The following is an 18,876-nucleotide window of genomic DNA, read 5'->3' on the forward strand; positions in this document are numbered from 1 at the left end:
CAATAAAGTAATACTTTCTTGTTATAGGAAGAATAGAGCAAGTTTGGTACTGGTGTTTACTGATTTACTGTAGACGGCAAATGTAGAGGCATACATAAAACACTTCATTTGATATTTGGTTCAAAGGAACAGTTAAAATGGGAAATGTAGTTTCAGATGTAGCTGCTGTGAGGATCAGTAGCTCTGGTCTAGTGGGCTAGCAGTTCCAGTCTGAAGAAAAGGAATGTGTAAAGGTCAAAGGAATAACATGGAGAATGGCCTACAGGGACCTGGGAAGCTGTAGGGAAAATCCTGAAATTGTAAACACAGTTGTGTAAATTGATGGCTAAGGAAGATGGTTCACGAATTTTTGGGGCAAATGGAAATTGGAAGGGCTATATACAGAAAGGAGAGAAACCCCACTGATAAATGCTATGGAGAAGCTACTGTGATTGTTTCATAGCAAAGGTCTCTTGAGTTCCTCAAGTGACTGATGCTGTGTCCAGGCATCCCTCCCCACTCCCCTTGTCTGTCAGTGCAACCTGAACACGGTAACAGTTTTTCTAAAGTTCCAATAAAAAGATAATAACTTCAAAAAAGGGTCCTAACTAGAAAATAATTAAATTTATTAATACATTGAAAAAGATCACACAAACACATACCTGCACATACATGAATAGAGACACAGTGGTCCTGTATGCGTTCATGAATAGATATATAAAATGATGGTAGAAGTGTGGTATGAGGTGAGATATACAGTAGGAATATTACAGTCTGATGGGCAGAGAATTGCCTTTATCTCCTCAAAAACCACACATGATATAGCAAATTATTACACCTAAGAGATAATTATGTGTATAAAGGAAAAAAAAAACCCACAGAAATATGTTTTATTTTGAACCAAAAGTTAAAATTTTATTTTCAATATCAATATACCAAAAAAAAATAAAAATAAAAAGTTCCTTTTATGCAGTGAAATAGCCATTTTAAAATGGTAAAATAAAGATATATCTCATTCTAGTCTCTCCTAGTTATTGTACACATATTTAATTTTATCTGAATAGAAATCTAACTTGAACTTTAAGACTCCAAGAAGCCTAAAGCATGTGGTGAGTCAGTCAGTGCTGTGTTTTTCAGCAGATGGACTAATTTGAAACTGTCCAAGACTAGGAAAAAGCAAGACTTTTCAGGAATGCTATTATGTCAGGGGAATGCTGTTTCACATCCAATAGGAAGGAGGTTCTAAATCACATCGCCTAGTAGGAAAAAGCAGCATTCCATTGAGCTAGACTGATGTTCCAGGAAAGGTCTCCAAAGCTGATCTAATCTAGTTTGGGTAGCTGGTTTTCTTGAATCCTACACATGGTTTTGGCTCCCATAGAAAAACGTGATTAGCAAGGAACTGATCCTGCAGTTGGTCCTGTATGGGCAGAAACCTCAGTGTCTGTGCCTTTGTTGACTTCAGTGGAGTCCTGGATGGGCACGGGAATGGCTACAGGATTAGAGCCTTGTAAAATATGTTGTTTTTATGTACATTACTTGAATTTAAAGTATAGAAAAATATTGAAGATTTCTCCTCGTAATTTATTTCCTTTCAAAGATTGCACGGATGTGTCTCAGGGTAACGTGGCTAAGGATTATTTTCAGGGCCTGGGAAGTATAAAGCAAATTCATTGCACAATGGATACAACAGAATTTAGGTCTTTCATGACATTGCAGAAGTAGACTCTAATGGCCTGAATGAAAGCCAGTGAAGTCAATGAACTTGTTTCTACTGACTTCAGTAGGCACTGGATCAGGCCCTGAATGTCTGAGGTACAGATTATGCTAAAGAAAGGGTTCATCATCCATTAAAAAATTTCCTCCATCAGAGCTATCTTATTAATAATGAACATGGAGCATACTTATTTAAATGTTCATGTAAACATATACTTTTATAACTGGGTTTGAAATACAGGGTAGAAAGCAAATAGCTGATTGGTTTTGATATATTATATTGCACTAACATACTGTATCTGGCACTTGCTCACAGAGGCTGATTTTTTTCATCATTGTCATCATTTAGGTATGTGCTCTGTTACATAAATCCAGTTACCTGAATACCGGATAAATTTGGCTCACTCCTGTATTTGTTAATTCAGACTCAACGGGTTCATTAAGAGTTTACTTTATGAGAGTGAAGGAGCATACTGAAATCAAGACTTCAAGGTCACAAACTGTCAAACTATTTCTATATAAATATAATCACAGAACAATTCTGAAACTCTCATACACTTGATTACAATCAGGGAAGCAGCTGTGTGATTAACTGCACAACCAAAGGATGGAAGCATGATTTCACTAGCTATGACAGTGGGAATTGTAAGATACAACCTCCCTTCATTATATGTCTATCCGGAAAAGTTCAAAATTTAAAAGTCAGCCTTTTAAAATTAGGATGCTAGATGTAAAAGCTTATTGCCATGTAAACAGGTTTTACCAGGAAATACTAACTCCTGGAAAATGAGATAATTTCCCTTGTTTTTATTGTGATGTGTAATAATATGATTTTTCTATGGTGTTTACTCGTTGACGTTATTTCATTTGCACAGTTGTGTCTTTATCACATAACCTAGATACTTTGTTAGTTCACTGTGACATTTTACTGGTAGGCAGCCTGTGAGTGATCCTTCTTTGCATCCAGTCACTCTTATGTGCACCGAGGGAAATCAGACACATATCATTTGTGACTGTGATTTCTGAATGTTGGTAAGCATGGGTTATTTTCTCAAAGATAAAACTTAGGAGCCTTCAGAATTACCTTACTTTTTGACATTTTATTAATCAAGTGAAAATCTTTTCTTTAAATATTCACTAAGCAGTAGAGATGTTGAGCCAGACCTTTGCTCTTAGCTGCATTAGTATGAATAGAAATCATTGCAGCAAAATTATCCTGGATTCATACCTATGTGAGGCAGATTATGGGTATGCTATGCTATTGGTATGTTATTATGAATAAAGCAAGGTAGTGAATTTAGCAAGCAATACCTACTTTATGGCAAATGCCTGTGTACACACTGTTAATCCACAGCAAATATAAACTGGTTTACCCCACTTTCATGGAGAGGGAAGCTGTCTGATATTTACAGGGTGTATTCACACACTGGCAGTTGCTGCAGAGTAGTTAAATGCACTATAAGTTTACACACTAGCTTGTTTTGAGGATATGTACATGGAGAATGTTGCCCCAGTAAACTGTAACTTCCTTGACTTTAATAAGCCAAATTAATCCAATAAACAATTTTATCATCTCTCGTGATTTTATTGCAGGTCCCATAGTATTTAGTGTTTTTCTTAAAGTCTGAACTCTGTAAGTCACATGAACACAGCAGAATTTCTCCATACTTTTTTAAAGTAAGTTTCTGGCCTTCATGGCAGTGAACAAAAGAAGATGACATATGCACTCCAAATTCTGAAACTACAGAGACAAAGAAAACCCACATGTATTTATAAAGCTAATGGCATTTTAGGGCCTGACTTAAATGTTAAGTGCCTGAAGTAAGGTGGCTTTACATGCTAGGACTAACCTGATCTCAATATGTTTAACTTTGATGCTGTATAGTTGGTGGGGTCTCTGAATATAATGTATGCATATTTATTAAATAAAAATGTAACATGGGTGATTTTATTCCTTTAAATTCATTTATCAGAATTGACTATAGTAAAAACGTCAGGAGTAAAATCCTATGGTCTGCTACAACAGTATAATAGGAGAGAAATACATAAGTCTCTGGTGTGCCAGCTGAAAAAGTAAACTGCAGTTTTCATTTCAGTATTATAGTCCATTTTCTCTCATTTGCTACGAAAAATCTCATGTTTCTCATTTTGCAATCCCTTATTCACACAATTTTTTTTATCTGAGTAGACCAACTGACTTATGTGAAGACTCCTCTACTGCTCAAGTATTCCCATTGACCTCCATAGGTGAACAGAACTCCTAAGTTAAGCTGTTGCAGGAAAATTACTGCATTAGAATGATTTTCCATGCAAATGGTAGAACTCAGTGGGAATTTCCTAGAGGAGCAAGGTACTATTCAATGGTGGAATTCTGGTTCCACTGAAGTCAATGCCAAAGCTCCCAGGATTTCATCTAGTACAAGAGTACAGCAATCTGGCCCTACATATTTAAGTGCTATATTAATTTGTTTCTATCTTGAGAAATAAAAACATGATATGTAAAATACTGTAAGTTGTTTGGAAATACTGCTTGTTAAAAAATCTAATGTTTCATCCTTAAGTTGCACCCTCAAGCTCAAGCTAAAAATCTTTATCTACCTATGAGAATCCCAGTTTATTTGTAATATTTGTTGGGTATTTAAATAATAAAGCTTCAAATAACTGAAAACGAATACTGTTTTCCCCACTGAGCAGATATTGGGTGAAATCCTGCCCCATTCAAGTCAATGGCAAACCTCTCATTGACATCTGCGAGGCCAATGTTCACTCCTAATTTCAAGACAAGTGTGGATCACTTTCATCTCCTTTTCGTTCATTTCAGTCCCTGCAGAAAGAGACACAGAACTGGCAATGGCACAATGGTGGGCTGTTTACTGATGCTTCTGTTCTGATTTTATTCAACTGTAATTTTTCCTTCTCCATTTTTAATTAGTTTACTTCAGTTATTGCTGCCTTTAAATAGGGCAAAATTAAGCAGGAAAAAGAGACTTATTGCACATTATATTTATCTGCTCCCAAAGCTGTAAAATAAATGGGTCACACATGTAACTGGGGGTTTGTCTAATATTTCCATTTATATAGTAGTTCTATAATTTAATATTACATTTTGCTGTTCGTTTTGTGTCCCATAAAATAATGCCAGAACATCAATAACTTAAATACCCCAAATGTTTTTCCTGCCTGTTACAGTTGTGATTTAGCCCACGAGGGCTTTCTGATTCTTTTTGAGACCATTCATGTTAATGTGGAATGTAACTTTATTTTTTTTCTTTTGTATATGATTAGACATGGAAAGCCCTTGTCATCTCTAACAGGATACTCAAGCAGCTCCGTTTCATGAATGACAGAACAATTAAAGCTAAAATAATAATAAGAAACCCCCTCTGCACTGCACAATCTCAAATTAAAGCAAGAAAGATAATGACAATCTTTTGCGTAAGCCAGAAAATGTGATTCTCTGCCAATGGGCTTTTTTTTTATCTTGTTGACAACTCACATAACGTGTATATGGGTGTAGTTATAGGTTGTGTGTATATCCTATGCAAAACAGCAGCTCCTATTCTGTTGATCTAGGTCTTCTAATTGCTTAGTTAAACTATCTAACTGATACAATTTAGAATACTACATTTAACACATTTAACATCAAGTTTACATACTTGCTTCTTTGAAATACAAGGAACTTTTACACATTTTATTTGGCTTTGTAAAGACTGAAATATTACAGATAATGCAATCTACTTTTCTCTGAAAGTGTATGGCTCTTATCAACTAACTCTCTGCGGTTCAGAGTGAAATACCTTGTTTCTCATAATTGTAGCTAACTTGAGAATCAGATATCTTCTGAAGTGGTCAGTAGGATGCTACAGTACAGATTCTACAGATCTCTTTAATTAAGGATAATTCTCTCTGGACATTAGAGTTAAGTTGTTGCAGCAAAATTATGCCATTTAGACTGATTTTTCTATACAAATCTAAAAAATCCCCAAATTCCAAGTATGTTTTTGTTGTAGTATCTCCACATGACCAGAGGAGGGCACTTTAAACATCTTTGCACTGCTCATAAAGCAAATGCAGAAGCACAGTGTTACCCAATGTCACATACAGTCCTGCAGAACACTATGATGGTTGCAGATATTCTTTCTGAGATTCACAGAAATATGACATATGCGCTGTGTAATTTATATAGAGATTTCAGCTCTCCCTAATTCTTTGGGTTTTCTCATTTTTTCTAATTTACTTCACTCACAGTTCTACTACTGCATAATTTCAGATAATTTTAAAAAGCAGATTAGGGAGTTCTCTTTTTCTAGGCCCTGTACATTTCTCTGTTGTTAACCTCAGGTCATTTAACAAAGCTTGATTGATTTAACCCTCTAGGTCTAATTCTGCTGTGGAAATTACTTTCCTTTGATCAAAAATGCACTTGAAAAATGCACTGAGTACTGCAGCAGTGCATCTCATGATATTGAAATCTTGTAAAAGTACTGCTCCTCTCTGCCTGCTGAAAGGGTTGATTTTTTGTGTACCAGATCTGCATGTCCTGCACAGTACACGGTGGAGAAATTATACTCTCAGCATTTCCATTCGCTGCTTCAATAGCGTTCACCCACTTTCCATAACAGACATTCAATATATCCTTTCAATTTTCACATTTTGGCTAAAGATGCCAACCCCTTAGTAAAAAGTTATTAATTCTGCAACATTACTGGTATCATAGACAAAACCCATTTGTCTCCTCTCTGCTTTGTTTTGTTCACGTTTAATACTGAAAAAGATTAGAAAGGATATAGAAATAACTCATTTTTAATAAAAGTCTCCTCGTCCATCCTTGGGAAACACAATGCTTATTTAATATGTGTTTTTCACAATGTTATTCTCCCTTGCTTCTATTTATTTCTTTTTTCTTTTTTTTTGAGAGCAGACAGGTACAAGAAAGAAGATGTCTTTCATCAGCAGTCCTTTGAGAAGGGGTAAAATTCAGTGAGTCCTCACCATGATAGGATCATGAACTTACTGGGTTAAACCAAGCTGACTTTCCCTAAGCTGCTGAGTTTTAGCTGCACCGTACATGTGTTTCCTTGTGCCATTTTTTTTCTTTACTTTTGTTTTTCTTGATGACCCTGAGCTATGGCTTCCATCTTGTTTCTATCACTAGTCAGCCTTCCTTGCTTTCCTGGTTTTGCCGATGTAGGCCTCAAAGAAGAAATGGCAGAATAGCACAAAATAGCTGAGGTACATGAGAGAAGACCAGATGATGTTCTGAACATGGGAATGACACTGGCCCTGTTGCATCCAGGAGAAGACCAGGTAATTAACTACACAGCCAATCAACATCTGAGTGATCTGCGATAAGGTGATGAACATGGCAATCTTGCGTGAAACTCTGAAGCCAGCAGCCCTCAAGGCGTAGTAAGAGTACATGACTGCGTGCACGCCATAGTTCATTGTCATGAACCAGCCACCGCCAGCCACCATGTCCTTATAAGAGTACCAAGAATAAAGCAGCACGGTAATATGGTGGTACCAGTGTAGGAAGATGAGCTTCTGTTTTCTAAGAATAATGAATATTGTATCTCCTGTAAGAAAGAGGGAAAAATCAGAAATGAATCCAATTATTTTGTAATTCTTGTATTTTGCAAGGTTTCTCTCCCTCCAATATTGTGGGAGGTTATTTAGGTGGTAGTAATTTGAAACACAGAACAAACCTTAAGATCTCAATATGTGTGACCTGTAAGGGTTTAGAACCCGTACTTTATTCTAGATCTAGATTGTCCCAAAACCAAAACCTCAAGACCAAGCAGTCTCTGCTGTGTTGGTGTGTTTAAAATCAATACAGGATGCAAATTCTGACATGGGCAAGGTCTATTTGAAAATTCTAGTGCTTTGTTCAGAGGCATTTTTTGTGTGTGAGGTAGTTTGTGAAAGTCTGTCATAAGCAGCATGTATTTTAACAATGTGTTTGCTTGTCGAGTGTGTGAATGGCCATTTTTTTGGTGCCACTGACTACAAGACAATGAAATTTAAACAGACAGCAGACAACCATGTTTATGGAACCATATATTCATTATAAGTAAAACCCAACTGTAATATTGTCCTTGAGGTTCTGATGTACAGATTCAAACCAACATTTATAAATCCTGTGTTTTTAATGTTAGGCCTCTAAATCCCCATTTCAGGCCTACAAATAAAAGCAGCCTAATTTCTAGAGACACCGAGCAGTCCCAGCTCCATTCAAAATTAATAAGAGGTGTAAATGTTCAGTATCTTTCATTTAGGTGCTTAAATGTGCATTTAGGCTACCAAATTTTGACCCTCAAGTTTGAAAATTTCAGCTAAAGAAGACGCATATCATTTATTATGGGATCTTGGCACAGAGGTCTTAACAAATACAGTAAAAATGTTCTTTATATGACTCCTCTTCTCCTTTATGTGTACTGGATAGTGGTGTTAGACAAAGATGAGACCAGAATTATGCTTAATGGAATTACTCTGAATGAAAGAATTTTCCCACTGCATTCAATCATCTGTGTTACTGCGTGTCAATTTAAATGTGAACAGGAAGGACTATATTAAGAAATTTACAAAAGCTCTTTATTTGTAGCCATTAGGAAATTAGTGACTTGTGCATGACTGCAAAGTATTTGTATTAAAAACATGAAGCTTGAGCAAACCCCTTCTTATACTAGGGGTACGTTTTGAAAGTGATCAGAAGATGATTACACAAAGACCACTGAAGAAAACCTTTTAAGGGAGACTGTATAGTTAGGTTTCCCTTTGAAACTAACAGGATTTATGAAGGTAAGTGTCAGTGGGACTGTCACAAGACTAACAATCATCTTTAAGCAACGCATGATATGAATAGAGGCCAAGATTTTCAAAAAGTCAAATGTTTTGGGATTCTTCATTTATTTGGTCATTTAACTGGAACCCTTTAAATGGGCTCAGTCTTCAGAGGGGCAGATACCCAGTTCTCTCTGAAAATAAGGCCCAATTCAGGCATTTCAGTTTGTGTACTGAAAATATTGAGGCAGCTGAATCACTTAATCACATCTGAAAATCCAGGCTGCAGCTTCTACTGAATCTTCATTCAAAATTCAAATATAAAGTGTTAGTTTGAAAAGTTCCTCTGACCTATGTCTGCCATCTGGTATTTCCATGCAAGTCTTGTTTGATTAAAAGTAGCAAATAATGGAAGCCTTACAAGACAGATGATTTTTTGACTGTTTCTGGCCCAAGAGTCCAAACATCTCAAGGGAGATTCTGTTCTCATGATGTGTGTTTTCAGGGACTCTAATAAATAAATAGTGTTCTAAGGACCTAGACATATTCCATTTTTACGTTTCTAACTCGCTTTTACACAGGTCTCACAAAGAGCAGACACACGGGCTAAGTACAGACAGTCAGAAAGCCCAAGGTGGAGTCAATCCAATCTTCGCAGGCTTCTCTAAGTTGCATAGATTGGACTAATAACAAATGTAACTCACGTTCAGACTTCGCTTGGCCAAGGAAGGCAGAAGGCTGAACTGGTGAGGCCAGAAGGTGGAGGGTGCTGGAGCCTGCCTTCCAGCCTGCCGTCCATTGCTGAACCCAGGGGAGGGGGCCATCCCTGACAGGCTGCCTGACACATGTCCCTCAACCACTGCTGTCCCCCATACCCATCCCAGTGCTGGGACCCCTGAGCTGGGGTCTGCCCATGTGAGGGCAACCCCATGCCACAGGGGGTTTCTCCTGCCCTGGCTTAGGTCTGGCCAGCAATGGGAATAACCGTGTCCAGAGTGATTCCACCTAGGTGCAGGGCCAGCTACTCAGCCACGCCACCTACCGGTCTCTGATCTTCAAGGGGAGGGGAGGAGTTCCTCATCCTGGTGCTGAGCTGGGGTCTGCCCATGTGGGGACAGCCCCACATCTCGGGGGGGTTTCCCACCAGTCAGGCTGTTTCTGAGCCAGGCATAGCAGGCAGCAGTAGTTGGGGGGAGTGAGGGAGCTGGGAAGAACAAGGTGGCTTCCCCTTCTGCTGAACCAGGGTCTGGCAGGCAGGATCAGGGGAGAAGAACAAGGCAGACTCCCCCTCTGCCAAGCTGGGGTCCAGCCAGCAGATCAAGCAGGAGGGGGTGGGGGGAAAAACACAGGGTCTGCCCTACTGCCAGCTCCTGCCTGGTCTGCTGGCTGGACATCTTGTCAGAATGGCTGTGTGGTCTGGCTGACGTTAGCTAGGCACTGGGCTGGAGCAGGAAGTGTGAGCCGAGTTTCAAGCTGCCTTTCTGCGGGGGGCGGGGGAGGGAGGCGGTGCTAACAGGGTGCAACATGGCATCCTGGGATGCTGGAGGACAGTGACCTAAGTTGAGTCAGGAGGGAATCCGATACTGATGTTTAATAGACTGGTCTAACCTAAACTGGTTAAATCTGATACTATATTCATCCAGGTCTATCTTAAACCAGTTTCTGACATTTTGAAACAGGTCTATGTGCACTGAACTTCTGTTTTGTTACAGGTTTAGACTGGTTTCCAATCACTTATACCAGGTTTATGTGTAATATCTGTCCCGAGCCATGAGATACAGCCCTACACCAGTAAAACTTATATGTACCCACAGAGAAATCAAGAGTAAAATTACTCCAGTATGAATGTACTCTAAAATAGCTGCATGTCTGCTTGCTCTGGACATAGTGTAAATTATTTCAGTGTACAAAACTAATGACTGTTACGCTGATATAAACATAACATGTAGCCAAACACTACATTACCTCTATGAATATCCAGCAGCAGCATTTATGTTAATGGGGTCACTCTGGACTGACTAGTGTACATGAGGATATGGACAAACATACTTTTGTAACTGCTTCAGTAGGGAATGGGAGCTGCAGCTTGGCAGTGTGTAGCAGCTGGTATATTGTGTCTGAATGTGCCTGTAGTGATACAAGTGTGCTAAATCACCCTGTGTCCTTGGATGAAGCAGGATTAAAGTTGCCCTCATTTTGTGACACTTATATCACTACAGGCTCCTGCACATGTAATATATACTGTGTAACAACTGCTGCCCAGTCCAGAGCTTCAGCTTTCCCTTCTGAAGCAACTACAGGTGTCCAAACTGAGTACACGGTTTGGCCTGGCAAGTTCAAATTGCTTGAAAAAGCACTTAAACGTTGGTATTTATACTTATTAAACTGAGTCTCCTGGACCTTTTGAGTTCACCTCCTGTCATTCAAAATACTACTGTCTATCCAACCTAACCACTGGAAGTAGTGCAACTGTGAGCACCACCTAGTCTTAGAAAACTGAACTAGTTAGAAATATTTCACATCTTTTTTCTGCAAATGTTCTTGCTACAGCTACAGAAAAGCAAGTTATATTCCTTCTTCCTGTTACTGTTTCTTTTCTTTCCTCTTCCTGCTGGTCCCCACTGTATCAGTCAATTTAATGATCTTTTCTTGTTTATTTATAGGTATGCCATGCATTTCTTTCAATTACAGACAGTAATTTATAAGGAAAAAAGGAGCCAGGCTTGATTCTGAAGCTAAGTCTGTTACTATATGGAGATCCCTTTGAAAATCCAAATCATGAAAATCAGTGTGGGGTGGAACTGGAACTGTGCCGTGCCATCTATCCTAAGTCTGTAGTAAACCATCAGTACTCTGTTTGCCTCATTAGGTGCAGGAATGCTGAGTCAGGAGTGCTGAGTCACATTTCCATAAGTAATCACAGGACCCATTTAGTAAAGACCTAGACTTCCAGCAGATGTTTCCCCGTTTTAACAAAGCCATAATTCCATACTTCTGATGTCATTTATACAGCAAGAAACCAACACCTCAGGATGACTGGTGTCTCTCTTTTCTGTTCCTGCTGATAAATTGCTGTAACTGACTGAATCAAGCTCTCTGCTGAAAAAGGGCCTATTCTTTCTGTTCACTTGCACACACTTAATTCTGCAGCCCTATGAGGGTTGAGTAAACTGCATACTCAGAAATGAACACTGGAGGGCTGCTAAATCATTCTTTCCTTCTGCCATTAAAAAAAATCCTTTCATACAATAAGCCTAGAATCAGCAAACAAACAGGTTGGATAATAAACCAACTGGCAAATATTGTTGTTTATAGCCTTACAAAAATTGCTGAAGAGAAAAGAGTTTACCAAATCTGCAACAAATAGGAGGGTGGGTGGAAGAACTGGTGATGTTATCGAATTTTTTTTTAACTGGAAGAGGCCTCTGGTGCTTTGTGGGAAAATACATTGTTTGTATTGTATACACAATTAAGGGCAAGTAAAACAGAACAGGTATCAAATGTGACATGATAAAACATGCCCTTGGAGCCAGCTTTCATTTTCTTATAAAATGTAGGATGAGCAATGAGGTGGGTAGTTCTCTTAACGCTGTATGTAATCACTGGAGGCTTGTAAGAGATCCTTGTTCAGTTCGACAGTGAATTCTTTATATAAGGTTGCCCGTCAGAGAAGCTGAGATCATATGGAGAACCCTAGTCTATGGCTCTATTCTGGGCCCAGGATTTGTCCCCATGAAATGGGCCAAACCTTTAAAATAAACAAAAGGCATGTACATTTCTCTTGGCATCAATAATCAATCAAACAACTATTTGGTTGTTTTTGGGAAACTGAACTACAAAGCTAAAGAAGGACCCTCTATGCCTTGTGATCCTAGTTGCAATACACATTTGCATACAGATTTCTTTCTGCTGTGGAGCCCTGGTAACAAAAGTGGCAGATTCATGTTTGCTGTGGATACTCAAATAGAGAGGAACACACACCACCCACAAAGTGGTGGGTTAAATCAGGTTTTCTTGACTCACTAGCTAACATGTAAGATATTATCTAAGGTTGTATGCTTCAGACGCACTAGCTGCCCAGAATCTGAAGACAAAAAAAATAATTTCTCTTTTATTTCACGGTGGACCTTTTATTCCCTAGTTCTTACAGATTCTAACTGGCTGGCTAGGGTTGGGATATTTAGGTTTCATCACAGCCAGTGTTTGAGCACAAGGATTAATGTGATAATGTAACTCGGGGCTGTACAAATTCTGGGCAGCTAGGGACTACATGTAGTATGGGCTGTATGCTGTGGGAAGTGCCCCTAGGACTTCCCTCCTCACTCTGAGCACAGCCCAGCTCCTGATTACTGCATTCACATACCCTTCAGGTGCCACTGAGCAGTCCACCCTGCAGTGGGGGCAGCATGGCTCCCCCCAGTCCTGCCACATAAAGCATTCCTACCCTGCTCCCAGCTGCACATGTTATGTAGGCAGCTCACCTGCAGCACAGACAGCCTGATTCCTTCATTTGTGGAGCACGCAGCGCTCACAACCCATCACTCTCCCTCACCACATGTACAGCCAGGTCTGTTCCTGCTACACTGCCCCAGGAGACCTGGGGGTGGGAACCAAAAGCTGGAGGAGGGAGAGGGAGCCTGGACATCTTGCCCTTGCCGTCCCAATTGCAAAGGGTGGAGTGGTTGGCATGCAGAGGCTGGTGGGCTGCATAGTAATCCTTCCTAGACCACATGTGGTCTGCAGGCTGCCAGTTGGGCAGCTCTGAGGGAACTGCAATTCCCTCCAAGGTTGCTCATGAGTGTTGGCAGGGTGATATCCCAAAGATTTTTCACTGGGCTAGCTCAGGGTCTGAAGCAGAGGGCACATTTGGAAATGTCCCAGAGGGATGTGCTGCCACCATGGTATACACATACCCATAATTGCTTAGTGGTAGTCTCTGTAAAAGTGAGCTGGTGGTCTTGGTTTGGTCACTGGATCCCAGATCCTCCAACAGATTGAGGAGTTAAACTAACTCCTGTCAAAATAAATAGGAGTTTGGTGTTTAAGTACCTATGACGATCTGGGCTTAGGTGCTTGTATCTCTCAAATCACAAACATTAACTAGCACCTTATCTGCTATTCCAGCAAAGAGGTGAAGTGCTGAGAAAAGAAAGTTAGACTAAATGGGATCGACCTCCACTATATCTGAGGCATAATATCAAGGTGGCACATAGAAGTTTACATTGTTGCTGACTGTCCTGTATCTAGGGAAGCACTTCCTATTCAGGGCTGCCAACCTGGCAGTATTAAGCTGTGCTAAATTCACTTTCAAAAATAAAACCGAGAGATGAAGAGAAAGGCTCCACTCTTTTGCTGGATACTTTGATTTGCCGTCAATACTCTGGTAGGTAAAACCTCTAGTTAAGCCAGAGGTTCTCAACCTTTTTAAACTTGAGTCATCCTTCACTGGACTCGGGAATCCCTTTATTAGACTTGAGGTACCCCTCCATAATTTTTGCAAACTGAGTGGTATCCAGTTTCAAAAGCTAATTTATACATTGCTTGCTTCCTTGCAGTGGGGACAGGGCAGTGGCAAGCATGGTCCTGGAGGACTGGCAAGCATGGTCCTCTGCTTATCTGCTTATCTCATACCTCACTTTTCTCCTCACACCTCTGTCACACCTCAGAGGATCTCACACAACCCCAGGATGCCATGGCACACTGGTTGAGAATCACTGAGTTGAGATTTTTTTTATCTCACCAGAAGGGAATAGAGGTGAAATAGTGAATCCTATAATAAGCTAAGTAAAAACCAGTATAATTTACCTTGATTTGATACTCTTACTCCACTGCCTACATTTTCCCTGGCATTAGTTTGCTTGCCTCTACTTAGCAAAGAAACGAGGTAACTCTCTTACTTCCACTATCAGATATTAATAGTGACTAGGGACAATCAAGCCTTAGTCTGGGTGCATGGAGAAGTGGTTAGGGAGACAAGAGCAGAATAGGTTTTCTCAGCCTCTAAGGGTGTTTCCACACTAGCATGGACGTTTGGTTCCCCAGGGACAAGTAGCAGCGGTATACCTTGTGCCGACGCTAGTTGTCCCGAGGGAGTGCCTGTGCCATGTGCCCTCTGGTGTGCCGGGTGGGGTAGAGAAAGCTGAGGCCAGCACTCTATTGGCCCCTGCAGCTTTATCTGGGATCCTGGGGGTCTCCTGGGGCAGCAGCAGTGGTAATCCTGCCACTTGGAGCCTGGCTGGCAGCTGGAATGTGGCTCCGGCCAGCCAGGCTCCGGTTCTGAGTGGCACATGCTGCCTCCGTGTGTGCCGCTCTGCTTTTTTTTTTCCCCCCACAGGTTTTTTTGACCCCTGGATATCCAGAGGTCAACCCCCCACTCCTGCACTGCTCCCTTGCAACATGGAGAACAGTTGAATGTGTGGTATGTTTTGCTGCAGATGTATGTGCTGCTGCAGACGTGTCTATAGTGCCACATACTGCATGGCCATGCTCGTCTGGACCTGGCCTAAGTGGCCAAGATCCCCAGGGCTGGGGGAATACAGAGAGGCTCTTTGCTTCCTCCTAGATGGGACAAGGACAGGCAGGACCACGAGTCTGCCTATCCTACTCACTGGTCCAAGGACTAGGTGCAGCACTCCAGGGAATGGGACAACTTATTTGTCCTCCCCCCCATTCCTGTGCACTGGGGAGCTAAGTAAATGGGGAATTCCTGAATCCCCCCACCCCGCTCTTTTTTTACCGATTCCCTACTCAGCACTGCAGCAAATGCCACATTATGACCTACAGGCATGAGTAAAGTGTGCTAAAATTAAGGTGAACTGATCTCAGGGGGCTGAAAATTGTCTGGTGGTTCATCTTTTCATTGTTTTAATATTAGTTCAGTTATAATGAAACTTTGAGACTGAGGAATATGGGAATTTTGGTTTGGATTTTTTTTTTTACAAGACACAAAAGCAGTTTTCAGCAGCACTGAGACCTCCTGCATGCTTTCTGCACAAACTCTTGCTATAAATATGCACATTAAGCAAAAAAGGAGAGAAGGCACTCACCTAGTTCAGGTGCTTTGCTTAGCACAAATGCATAAGCCCAGAATTTGCTGACAGGTCCATTGTAAAAACTCTGGTCACAAACTGACTGCTTCAGCCCTTTGGTCATCAAAATGTACAGCATATAAGCACCAGTTCGAAGAGCACCGAATATACTTCAGAATAGAAAAAGAAATGAAGAACATTCAGTAGTTACTTGGCAGCTACACTTAATCATTTCAAATCATTATATGAAAGGAACAGGAATGAAGATTTTTGGGACCGACTGTTCATATCACTGACCCAGAGTTAAAACCAGAGTAACTCCAGTGCTATTGACTTCAAGGAAGTTATTCTTAATTTACACTAGTGCAATCCCAAGGAGAATTTGGGCTGTTTTCTTTCTAACTTAAACTGAGAGTTTGGAGCAGTAACATTATTTCCTTTTCTCAGCCCTAGGGAAATGTTGCTGCATCTGACAGGGGTTTTTTGGAAACATTGCCTTCACCTCTGATACAACAACCTGCTGAGCTCTGATCTTGGTGGTTGGGAAACTACAATGCCCACAAGAAATGAGTTAATAAACAATAACATCATTCCAAGCTAATCCCCTCTCCAGGTTTCTCAAATGTGTTTTGTCATCTGTCTTTTTTTGCCTCAGTCTTGCAATAAACTAGATGGAGACAGACTTCTATCCCCAAACAGAACATCACTGACTTCTGAAGGGAACCTAATTCTAAGATTTTTGGTACATTTATTTTGTTCATTTTGTGCCTTATACACTACCTCTGGCACATTGTTTGCTCTTAGGAAGTCATTGGCAGTAAAGGATTTGACAAGCTAGCACTAGCTGAATTCATTTTATGAGGCACAAAATCATGCTTATTTCCTTAAACTCATTTGAAGAGCAAAGTATGTTGTGTTCTGTAAACAAAATACATTAGAGGGATTTAATTAGTATCACTGGTAAAATAGCTTGTTTTGTAGAACCTCGGATGTACAGGTGACACCACAGGGACAGCTGAATGGATATTAGTCTCAACTTTCCAACCCCTAGCTGTTGGTTTGGTGAGCAGAGGGATGAAAAAGTCACCCTGGTGGCAAACCGCAGGTTCATAACACTCCATGCTGAGAATCTAATTGAAGAGAGAGAGTTCCAATGCTTCTTTCTCACTAGTAAATCACATTGACAATAGAGTTACCTTGGTGAAGGAAGCTCAATTACTTTGCTACTTAAGTGCAAGAGCATTTTCTCATACTGGTTAACTGTATGGCTTTGCTGATGCTCTGGGAGCCTTGATGAACTTTAACAAGCAGCGTGAAGAAAGTTAAGAGGAAGTAAGACCTAGATTCCCTGGGGTGCAGAATATCACCTTGCATCAGAAAGTGCTCCATCACTAAGCTGTGTACACATGTTCAAAAAACCTTGGAAAATTCTCCTGGATTTGTTTTCCTGGTGGATAAACTTAAACAGAGATACCTGAACAGATGTTTGCATGCTGACCTGCTGTGCAGATATGGGTCTTCTGTGCATGCATCTCAGTTTGCACTGCAGACTCCCTGCCAACAGATGACCACAATAAACAGGGCAGTCCTGACTGGCTGTCCCAGACTGTCTACAGCAAAATGAGGGGATTGTGAGGGGCTCCTTGCTTGGCTGAAGCAGTGAAGTCCAGCCTAAGTGACACTCTTCCTGGACCTATGTGGGGGGTTGGAAGCAAAGCACACTGGGATGCTGGAGGACTGTTGCAGCTTCTCTCAGAAGGTATGTTTACAGAAGTTCTCCTGGGAGTGATATAACCCTGGTTCTCCTTAGTTTTGTTTGTTTTTCTCCCCCTGGAGCAGTCATTTTTCCTCTGGGAGAAAAATCCTGAATGCTTATGATTTCCCCTGGGAGACCAACTCTCCCAGGAGAAAGTGAATGTCTCTATGTGGCCTAAGTCTAATCCCTTACTTTATTACTTTCCCGATCCCAGCCTGGTATCAGAGCGTCCCATCACTTTTCTCCCTCTCAGTCTGAAGTCACCATACTACATCCCTCAGGAAGTGCCTTAGTCATAGCACCCCTAACCCATACCTCCCATGTCATAATGCTTCCTATGACTACAGCGTATTAAGAGGGATGAAATGATGCAAGTGACACTATCCAGATGAAGTATTAATTTTCATTTTGTATGTGAACTAGTTTAAATAAGATGCAGAGATTTTACATGTAGGGTAATTAATTCTTGTGACAGTTTACTATGGGTATGGTGGATTTTCAGCGTTTACATTGTAAGGGGCACATCCAGATGAGCGCGCACATGCTTCCTGCCCCGCTTCAAACCCCTTTGAGGTGGGGCAAGAGGCACATGCAGGAATGAAATAATGTTTCCTGTGCTGCAAGTTTGCAGTGTGGGAAGGAAATTAGACCCAGGGATACCCAGCACTAGTAAGGGGTTGGGGGGGCTGGAGGAGGAGGGAAGGGACCATGGGGGGGACCCCCGCTGGCCCCACCCGCTCCCCCAGTCCTCCTGATCCTTTCCCTGCCCCTCCCCATACCAGTCCCCCCAATCCCTGCCCAGCCCCTCACCCTGCTAGCCCCCCAGAACCTCCTGATCCCTGCTGAGCCAGGTCCTGCTGCCCTCGGGTCCCCTCTGCTTCTGGGCTGGGCCCAGGGTGGCAGGACCTGGCGTGGTGCGTGGAGCCCACCCACTGGGTCCTGCCAGCCCTGGGGCTGCCACAGGGACCCGGGGACAGCAGGGCCCAGCAGGCACACAGGCCCCCCGTGCTGTGCCAGGTCCTGCTGCCCTGGGCCTGGCTTGGCCGGGTGGCACAGGGGCCCTGAAGGTGGCAGGACACAGTTGGGCCCGGCACATGGGAACCACTTGCTGTGCCGGGTCCTGCCACCAAGGGCCTGACCCAGCCGGGCAGCAGAGGGGCCCAGGGCCAGCTGGACCCAGGTGGGCCCAGCACGTGGTCCCCGCATGCTGCACTGGGTCCTGCCACCAAAGGCCCAGCCTGGCCTGGTGGCAGGGGGGCCCTGAGGGCAGCAGGTCCTGCCACCAAGGGCTCAGCCCAGCCCAGCAGCAGAGGCCCCAGGACCCGGCTGGGCCTGGCATGCAGTACCCATGTGCCGCATTAGGTCCTGCCAGCAAGGGCCCGGCCTGGCTGGGCAGCAGATGGTTCCCAGGGCTGGCAGAACCCGGCTGAGCCCAGCACGTGCCGCACCGGGTTTTGCCACCATGGCTTAAAGTGCCTGACTCCTGCTGCTGCTGCTAAAGGTAAGTTATGGGCCCAGAGGGAGCTGGGGCCCTGTGGGTGAGGGGCATTCCATGTGCTGTGGGGGGGATGCAACCTGTGGGGGCCAGGGAACCCACCCCTCCTGAGCAGCCCCCCC

General features: G+C 42.2%; 1 protein-coding gene across 1 annotated transcript in view; it reads right to left on the minus strand.

The window, feature by feature from the left end:
• Positions 1-588: 588 nt before the first annotated feature.
• ELOVL6 (ELOVL fatty acid elongase 6) overlaps positions 589-18,876 on the minus strand; it is a 66,061-nt gene continuing 47,773 nt past the window's right edge. The window contains exons 3-4 of the mRNA XM_019521973.1: positions 15,522-15,673; positions 589-7,271 (exon numbers count right to left, since the gene is read on the minus strand). Coding sequence (XP_019377518.1) covers positions 6,847-7,271; positions 15,522-15,673 — 577 coding nt within the window. The 3' untranslated portion in view covers positions 589-6,846. The remainder of the gene's footprint in view (positions 7,272-15,521; positions 15,674-18,876) is intronic.

The sequence above is a fragment of the Gavialis gangeticus genome, unplaced genomic scaffold (genome assembly GCF_001723915.1).
Source record: "Gavialis gangeticus isolate Ggan-Ray unplaced genomic scaffold, GavGan_comp1, whole genome shotgun sequence".
Lineage (NCBI taxonomy): Eukaryota > Metazoa > Chordata > Crocodylia > Gavialidae > Gavialis > Gavialis gangeticus.